This window comes from Berghia stephanieae, chromosome 3, assembly GCF_034508935.2.
Source record: "Berghia stephanieae isolate SIO BIC M18660-M18661 chromosome 3, UCSD_Bste_1.3, whole genome shotgun sequence".
Lineage (NCBI taxonomy): Eukaryota > Metazoa > Mollusca > Gastropoda > Nudibranchia > Aeolidiidae > Berghia > Berghia stephanieae.
In genome coordinates, this window is record NC_088362.1 from 17,265,110 (window position 1) to 17,275,092 (window position 9,983).

The window sequence follows — 9,983 nt, forward strand, 5'->3', positions numbered from 1 at the left end:
TCAGATCATTTAAATCGATATTGTCGGGTACTTTAGATTTGCTTTCATTGTAATTGATAATTGTTTTCATGCCTTTCCATGTTGTTTTAATGTCGCCTGATTGGACACTTCTCTCTACTTTTGTTTTGTAACGTTCCTTACATTTAATAATTTCCTCTTTGATTTCTCTTTGTTTCGTCTTTAGTTCATCTTTAGTACCATTTATAAATATATGTTTTTTTCTCATTTAATAGGGATTTCAGTTCTTTTGTTATCCATGGTTTGTTATTTGGATAACATTTAACTTCTTTTCTTTCACACACTTATGGCTCACAAAACTTCATATACTCGGACACACAATCATTAAGTTCATTCACACCCTCACACGCGTCAATAAAAACATTCCAATCAGTACACTCGAAGCAGCGACCTGAACACACTTCACTACTGGCTTACAACGTTTGATGACAGGGCGATATATAGGTAATAATAATAACATATTGTGGTCCGATGAACCGAGTGGAGCTCTTGGAAAACATTTATAGATAGTTCGAAGATGACGTCACTCAAGTCTTTGTTATTGTTTTTTGCCGTCCGCGTTTATGAGTAATGCTCACTGAACTGTATTAACCTGACTATAAACGTTCATGGATACACACAGTTTTGTGTGTTGGTCCGTTATACTTCCGGGTGGCAATGTTATGAGCTTCTTAGCCAAGCGCATACTATCTATAGGACTTGTCAACATTACAGAATGATAGGTCGAGGATTGATTGTATCTAGATCGTTCTGGTTGAGTGCCATTTTCGAGAAAGACGATTCTACAACACATTTGATCAAATTGTGAATTCATATGAGTGAAGAACTTAAAATTACTAATCACGTGGAATTTTTCAGTCTGTTTGACCACCAAATGTATTTGGTCTCTATCGTAGTGGTGACGAGACTTGTAATAGTACCCAGCTATAGATAGAATGCGCTTGGCCAAGGAGTTCACAACATTGCCATCCGGAAGTATAACGGACCAACACACAAACTCTGTTTAACCATGAACTTTTATAGTCTGGTTAATACAGTTTAGTGAGAACAACTCACAAACGCGGATGGCAAAAACAATAACAAAGGCCTGAGTGACGTCATCTGCATACTATCTATTGTAGGAATCTTTACTGTGTTTATTTCTTGGGTTTATTACAGTGGATTATTGTGTATCAACCATGAGGTTTGGAGTTTTTAGTGCCCGCTTGCGTTCGGATGGGCTGGCTGTAATCTTTTAATAGCAATAATGGACTACGGTCTTAATAAGTACTTGATTATTTTAGCCGCTTAAACGATCTTCTTCTTCTTCTTCTTCTTCTTCTTCTTCTTCTTCTTCTTCTTCTTCTTCTTCTTCTTCTTCTTCTTCTTCTTCTTCTTCTTCTTCTTCTTCTTCTTCTTCTTCTTCTTCTTCTTCTTCTTCTTCTTCTTCTTCTTCTTCTTCTTCTTCTTCTTCTCTTCTCCTTCTCCTTCTCTTCTCTCTCCTTCTCTCCTTCTTCTTCTTCTTCTTCTTCTTCTTCTTCTTCTTCTCTTCTTCTTCTTCTTCTTCTTCTTCTTCTTCTTCTTCTTCTTCTTCTTCTTCTTCTTCTTCTGCTTCTTCTTCTTCTTCTTCTTCTTCTTCTTCTTCTTCTTCTTCTTCTTCTTCTTCTTCTTCTTCTTCTTCTTCTTCTTCAGCCTTTTAAGTTTGTAACTTCAAAACTCTCTATGCTTCATTGATTATTCCAAAGCTTTTGATTCAGTACAGCATGAAACGCTATTCAAAATCTTAGAAAAGATCGGCGTAGACAGTAAAGACCTTCGACTTGTGAAAAACTTATACTGGAATCAAACAGCGTGTGTCAAATTTGATAATGAAACATCGGAGTTCTTTAACATTGAGAAGGGAGTAAGACAATGTTGCGTCTTATCACCGGACCTTTTAACATATAATATAGTGAAATAATATTCAAAGAAATTGAAGATATGAAAGGCGTCGTCGTTGGAGGGCAGAATATAAATAGCATAAGATATGCAGACGATGGTACTCTGATGGCGTACTCTCCAGAACACGTGCAGAAAATTTTAGATATACTGGTGTGCCAAAGTGAAGAGATGGGCCTGAAACTAAATGTTAAGAAAACCGAATGCATGGTGGTCTCAAAGAATGACAACAACACGATCTTCCACTTGTCAAGCAAAGGAGAGACCATCAAACAAGTAAAGAAATTTAAATATTTAGGCACTATCATTACCCATGACGCACGTGACATAGAGGATATAAAACAAAGAATAGCAATAGCAAAAAACGTGTTCCATAAAATGCGACCAGTTGTGTCAAACAACAACCTGAAGTTAAAGACCAGAATGAAAGTAGTAGAAACATATGTTATAAGTACCATTTTATACGGTTGTGAAACGTGGACGCTGAATGTACGAGAAGGTTAGAGGCATTTGAGATGTGTTGGAGAAGGTGAGAAAAGGAAGAATATTGATCGATACCATCAGAAAGAGGCAGTTACGGTTTCTGGGACATGTGTGGAGAAGAGACGGAATAGAAAAGTTGGTAACATCTGGGATGATCGAAGGAAAGGGAGCTAGAGGAAGACAAAGAATGACTTATTTAAATAACCTAAGAATGGCCAAGTGTGATTTTAAAAGCAACACATATTTCATGCGCACCGCAGAAGATCGTGATTCGTGGAGACAGCTGACCGGTAACGTGCTCAAGAGCACAAGCCACGATGGATGAATAATAATAATAATAATAATAATAATAATAATAATAATAATAATAATAATAATAATAATAATAATAATAATAATAATAATAATAATAATAATAATTCTTTGATGAGTTTACATAACTTTCCTTTGTTGCACCAATTTATCTCCATTTTACTCGACCATTAGGGGATTTAACCACTCTCGATTCCTGTGTACTTGTGAACTGACAATAGATGCCGCACATCAACTAGAAACTGAACATCTTGCACATTAGCTATTCAAGTGTCTGTGTGATTATGAAAGGAGACCCCTGTAATTCCATTTAATAATGGCTATTGACATAGCAGCTTCACAACCAATATTATAATCATAAGTCATCATTCTCATTGTGATATATTTTTTTTTACCTTTCAGTTGAAATGTTTTAAAAATCTATTCAGTTATTTTCTTTTGTTATCAACAGAACTTGATGAGCCATCAGGAAAACCAAGAGAAGTCCTTTTTAAACCCATTTCATCTATTTGACATTTGAAAATATGACTTTAAATGCTTTTTTGAAGTACTACAATTTCATAACGCTACAGTCACGTTATTAGATCAAGGGAACAAAACCAGAACCAGTGGCAAGAACTTTAACAGAATAGAAAAGTGAATACAACTGCACCAAACATCTTACATCGTGGATGAATTGTACTTCCATATTTCATCAACCGGAGAGCTATATCCTCTCTAAATATCACCTATGCCTGTGACAATAATAAATATTAGTTTATCGCAATGGGATTCAGATTCTTTTATACCAGAGTGAAGCTCTTCTGCATTGCTTTAGCAGGCGCTCTGCCGTTCATTGCATTCAATCTCTACTATGTCAAACCAGTTCGCAATTTACTACTGAAGCCAGTGTTGCCAAATGTATGGCGCTTTGTGGACACAGCAGATGTTTTAAGGATGAGGAATATTAAATATCCGCCTAATATTACAGACCTGACAAATTGTCCTAAAGTAATCAAACCTGATATACAGCTAAAAGATGTTGACCAGAGGTCCATTATAAAGTATCATAATGCAAATGCGGATAATCCTTTCTTTCAGGATGAGGTGTATGCCAACTTCTTGCCAACTGTCACATGGCAAGACCGTGTAGAAAGTATTCACCTTTATTTAGTTTTGGCTGACACTTTGAAAAAGATCGGTGTTAATTTTTTTTTTACCAGTGGGTCCCTATTGGGTGTTGTGCGCCATGGGGGTGCTATTCCCTGGGACACGGATATTGATATGGCTGTTAATGGAACAAAGTGGAAGGAAGTCCGGGAGCGCTTATCTTGTTTGGAAGGATTTCAACTCCAGACCATGTGGCACATGCATTGGAAGTTTTTTTTAAAAGGGAAATCTTTTCCATTCATTGATATCTTTTTCTTCACCGAGAATGAGCGTTATGTTTATGCTATGAATTACTATGTATTGGAAAGTGTTCTTTATGAAAAAAATGATGTCCTCCCTCTTACAATGGCTAAGTTTGAAGGTGTATTAGTCCCTGTTCCTAGACATTATGAAAAGTGTGCAAGACTTGAATTTGATTTAAATATTGCTACCCTCCCAGTACTAATTATAAGACAATGAAACACTATAAGAGAACGATTGTAAAATGTTCCTCAATGGCTGACTATTATCCGATTCTTAATGTGAAATTTTAGGAATACAAGTTATTTTTGTATTTTTAACATATGATTTGTAAACATTTGAGTGTGTTCCTCTTAGTGGGATCTTGTGCTGGTGTCTAGGTGAGACTTTGAGGTGATCTAAACTAAGTACACTGATAGTTTGCTCTTGGAATCTACATCTGTTCCCTATTTGAACCAATTCCCCTTTGTCTTACTCTCCATCAAGTCCTTTTAATTGTACATCTAGAATGTTTTTACTATCCAATTTTCTTCCTTACTGGCGCTGATATTACCTAATTTAGCAATGACTATGAAAAATGTTTTTTTCTCTTTTTGAGTAAAATTTTTGTCTAAAATCAAAGCCCTATCTCCACTGAGTAAAAATGTTTTTGAATTTTGAAAATCCATCCATAAATAAAGAAGTTATGCAGTTTCAAAGGTGTAATTTATTTGGATGACCCGCAAAGAGGAAAAAAAACGCGAAAATATGGGACGCTTTTTCGGCATTTTTTTCGACCTTTGGTTGTATCTTGCGTAATAAGTGAATTTAAAGATTGAAACTTGAAGAGCAAATTAGGATGGTGTTTTGTAAAATACGGGAAAAGTACTCGTCATATTCATATGAAATTTTACAACCAAAAAGAAGAAATGTTCATGTATTACCTTGTCAGCGACAAAACCTCCACGCCCTGTAGTTTTAGAAATATTTTACTCCAAAGAGTAAAAATCTATTTTTAACGGTCTTCTGGTAATTGCACGAGTTTTGTCGCTTGACATAATCTAAAATGACCTTTTTTCTTACTGTGTGCCAACTTTCAGTCATATTCATCGATAAACAGCGTCGTAATTAATTTTTTAAAATAGCATATACGAAACGCCTTCGTCCCATATTTTGACGCGAATTCGGGCACTTCGTAAGCGAAAAAGAGGCCCAAAGATTTGTTCGGGATAGTCCTTGCTACCTAAATTGTGTTGCAAGCGCCGTAAAAACCTTAAAAACAAAACAAACAAACCCTAATAGAGTTGACATGCTTGGCATAGTCCTAATTTTTTTTTTAAAATGTTATTCTTATGTTCTCTTTTGTATTAGATATCATGTTTATTTTACGTTCAATTTTAATTTTGTTTTTAACACTCTTATTTTGTGTAGCCTACGAAAAAATATATCTACGAGTAAGGTGCCTATGATTGCAGTTTTCTTTTCTTATTGCTACATTTGATTATATATATATATATATATATATATATATATATATATATATATATATATATAGATAGATAGATAGATAGAATGCGCTTGGCCAAGGAGTTCACAACATTGCCATCCGGAAGTATAACGGACCAACACACAAACTCTGTGTAACCATGAACTTTTATAGTCTGGTTAATACAGTTTAGTGAGAACAACTCACAAACGCGGATGGCAAAAACAATAACAAAGGCCTGAGTGACGTCATCTGCATACTATCTATCTCTCTCTCTCTCTCTCTCTCTCTATATATATATATATATATATATATATAATATATATATATATATATATATGGATAACAACAAGATATGAAGTGAATAGAAAAGTGCCAGAAGACAATAGAGAATAAAAAATTTTCGCGGCGGTGGTGGGGTTTGAACCTGCGACCTTATTGGTACGACAACTCCGCCTGGCAGGTGAGAGCGTGGCTCTACCGTGTGAGCTATCCACGAACACAAAAATATTCGTTTCAAACTCAAAGTCACTTTTCTATTCACTTCATATCTTGTTGTTACCAACATAAGTGCCTGCTCCACTCACTTTTCTGAATTAAAAATTCACCCCATACACCGGAGCATACTCAATTTCTCAATCGTTTCTATGTTATATGTTTGTGTTGAGAATATTGGCTATTAAGCTTAACTGCTGGTCAAAATTATTCGCGATGGTGGTGTACGAACGAATCGGCGGTCTCAAGAAGTGGGTGAGAGAGGGATCTAGTAATGACTTTGAGTTTGAAACGAATATTTTTGTGTTCGTGGATAGCTCACACGGTAGAGCCACGCTCTCACCTGCCAGGCGGAGTTGTCGTACCAATAAGGTCGCAGGTTCAAACCCCACCACCGCCGCGAAAAATTTTTATTCTCTATTGTCTTCTGGCACTTTTCTATTCACTTCATATCTTGTTGTTACCAACATAAGTGCCTGCTCCACTCACTTTTCTGAATTAAAAATTCACCCCATACACCGGAGCATACTCAATGTCTCAATCGTTTCTATGTTATATGTTTGTGTTGAGAATATTGGCTATTAAGCTTAACTGCTGGTCAAAATTATTCGCGATGGTGGTGTACGAACGAATCGGCGGTCTCAAGAAGTGGGTGAGAGAGGGATCTAGTAATGACTTTGAGTTTGAAACGAATATTTTTGTGTTCGTGGATAGCTCACACGGTAGAGCCACGCTCTCACCTGCCAGGCGGAGTTGTCGTACCAATAAGGTCGCAGGTTCAAACCCCACCACCGCCGCGAAAATTTTTTATTCTCTATTGTCTTCTGGCACTTTTCTATTCACTTCATATCTTGTTGTTACCAACATAAGTGCCTGCTCCACTCACTTTTCTGAATTAAAAATTCACCCCATACACCGGAGCATACTCAATGTCTCAATCGTTTCTATGTTATATGTTTGTGTTGAGAATATTGGCTATTAAGCTTAACTGCTGGTCAAAATTATTCGCGATGGTGGTGTACGAACGAATCGGCGGTCTCAAGAAGTGGGTGAGAGAGGGATCTAGTAATGACTTTGAGTTTGAAACGAATATTTTTGTGTTCGTGGATAGCTCACACGGTAGAGCCACGCTCTCACCTGCCAGGCGGAGTTGTCGTACCAATAAGGTCGCAGGTTCAAACCCCACCACCGCCGCGACAAATTTTTATTCTCTATTGTCTTCTGGCACTTTTCTATTCACTTCATATCTTGTTGTTACCAACATAAGTGCCTGCTCCACTCACTTTTCTGAATTAAAAATTCACCCCATACACCGGAGCATACTCAATGTCTCAATCGTTTCTATGTTATATGTTTGTGTTGAGAATATTGGCTATTAAGCTTAACTGCTGGTCAAAATTATTCGCGATGGTGGTGAACGAACGAATCGGCGGTCTCAAGAAGTGGTGAGAGAGGGATCTAGTAATGACTTTGAGTTTGAAACGAATATTTTTGTGTTCGTGGATAGCTCACACGGTAGAGCCACGCTCTCACCTGCCAGGCGGAGTTGTCGTACCAATAAGGTCGCAGGTTCAAACCCCACCACCGCCGCGAAAAATTTTTATTCTCTATTGTCTTCTGGCACTTTTCTATTCACTTCATATCTTGTTGTTACCAACATAAGTGCCTGCTCCACTCACTTTTCTGAATTATATATATGGATAGTAACAAGAGAAAAGCATTGGAGCAAATCGTTTGGGACGCTATTGAAAGGATCAGAATTGATACGGATTATAATATAGTATTTAGCGCGTAGGGAAGATCAGATCAATGGGTGTCTGAGAACTTAATATTTACTTGAGTCAATTTATTTTATATAAGAGAAATAGCTCATCTTTGTTGAATAATAAAACGTCTTTTTATTGCCATGTGGACACTGACTTACCTTCAGTTCAACTGTATTGTAATTATAATGCTTTTAAAAAATCTTGCCTGTAAAATTGATTTTAGCTGCAATGTTTAATGTTTTGAATAATGTTATGTATTATCATAACAGACAACTGATTATTTGCAAACTGATTTGGTGCTACCATTTTCCTCCTCCTCTTCTTTTTTTTTGTTTGATCTGAGAATGCTTCAGTATTTAAATATGATGGATGATTGGTAGGGCGAAAATAGGGTCTCATTTATCCATCCATGTCCAGCTCTTTGTTGTTGTTGTTTCTCCAATGTGTCGATATGATATAAAATTGTTACGAGTGCCATTTTACATCGGAGATTTCTACATTACATGATTTATAGTGTTGATTGAAATCTCTGAAATTTTATCCTATTTTCAATAACAAAGAAAGCAAAATGATTTGGAGCTGCCATTTTCCTCTTCTTTCTTTTTTCGACCTGAGAATGCTTCAGTATTTAACATGGATGGATGGTTGGTGAGGCTAAAAATAGGGTCTCATTTATCCAACCATGTTCAGCTTTTTTATTTTGTTCTTCCAAAGGGTCGATATGATCTAAAATTGTTACAAGTGCCATTTATATCTATTATTTTACCATTACAAGATTTATAGTGTTGATTTTTTGTTTTCCATTCACCCATTTATCCATTATTGACCAGTGATAGATTAAGGCGAATAGCACACACACACACACACACACACACACACACATATATATATATATATACACATACACACAAGCACACGCAGACATATATATATATCCCTATATATACATATATATATATATATATATATTATATATATATATATATATATATATATATATATATATATATATATATATCCCTATATATATTTGTTTTTTCTCGTTACACTTATTTTAGTTTTAGAGTTCAAATGACATTTTATTCCTATTTTATCACGTCACTTATGATTAAATTGCGAATTTCTTTTGTTTCATACAGGTCTGGCCACTATTGATTGTTTTATTGTATATACCTGGTACAAAACATATTCATGATTAGCAGGATTATTTTGGTCTAGATGGGTTGGGTGTATTAGATCTCAATGGTTGTGGGTGTGGCCTTCATAGTGGGCGGAGCTCACTTCCTGTGTCTACTATACCCTATATCTGTTTTCCATGTCCATGCTGTTCTCTGTCTTTCTTCTGGATTTGATTGCTGATTTTTTTTCCCCTGCTCCTGGCGCGGATTCTTAGATGGAAGGAAGACAGTCAAATGTATAGTACCTTTATTTGAGAAATGAAGGTTTTCCCCGGTAAATCATGATTGTTATGCTCTTTTATGATTATTTTTTTTAATGCATTGTACTTTGTAAACATTTGGATATATCCTTCATAGTGGAATTCTTTGCTTGTGCTTGGAATGGACATCTTGGTAATATCAAAATCAGCCCAATGTAGATCGCTCATGGAACATTGTTCTCTATATGAACCAGCCCCGTTGTCTTCCTTTTCCTTTGTGCATTTAACTTTGGATCTAAAACTTTTCCTCTGTTTCATTTTCCATTTTACTGGCGCTGAAATGACCAAATAATATCAAAAGCGCCGTGTATCCTATAAACACAAACAATCCCATTATGGGTGAAGAGGGCACTCTTATTGTGTCTCCTATCACCCCGTGTCTGTTTTCCTTTGACAGGTCCTATCTGTCCTTGTCCTGGAATGAGATCACTTGGTTTTGTCCCGACCCTGGCCATTATGCTTAGAGAGGGAGACAATCAAATTATGCATATTACTTGTTTTAGGATATATTTTCTTCCTTGTAAATCATCTTTTTCTCTCTAGGTAGAGGTCCTTCGTCACTGCCCTACATGCCAAAAGGCATAAATGGGCAGTAACGCAATAGGTAATGAGTTTAGCGGAAGAGTAGCGTCCCTTGATTGGACGCCACCCATAGTCTGTGACGTCACCGGCGGAAAAGTTATTAGAGAGAGAACGTCAT

General features: G+C 36.3%; 1 protein-coding gene across 7 annotated transcripts; it reads left to right on the forward strand.

Moving 5' to 3' along the window:
* The first annotated feature begins 418 nt into the window (after positions 1-418).
* On the forward strand, positions 419-5,585 carry LOC144967251 (ribitol 5-phosphate transferase FKRP-like). Of its 7 annotated transcripts, none has more exons than XM_078904235.1 (2): positions 419-462; positions 3,182-5,585. In XM_078904235.1, the coding sequence occupies exon 2, from the start codon at positions 3,496-3,498 to the stop codon at positions 4,336-4,338; it is 843 nt and encodes a 280-aa protein (XP_078760361.1). In that variant the 5' UTR covers positions 419-462; positions 3,182-3,495; the 3' UTR covers positions 4,339-5,585. The 7 variants fall into 7 exon arrangements, with proteins under 7 accessions (XP_078760361.1, XP_078760354.1, XP_078760356.1 ...); XM_078904228.1 differs by lacking the exon at positions 419-462 and adding an exon at positions 678-1,284; XM_078904230.1 differs by lacking the exon at positions 419-462 and adding an exon at positions 678-1,244.
* The last annotated feature ends 4,398 nt before the right edge of the window (positions 5,586-9,983 follow it).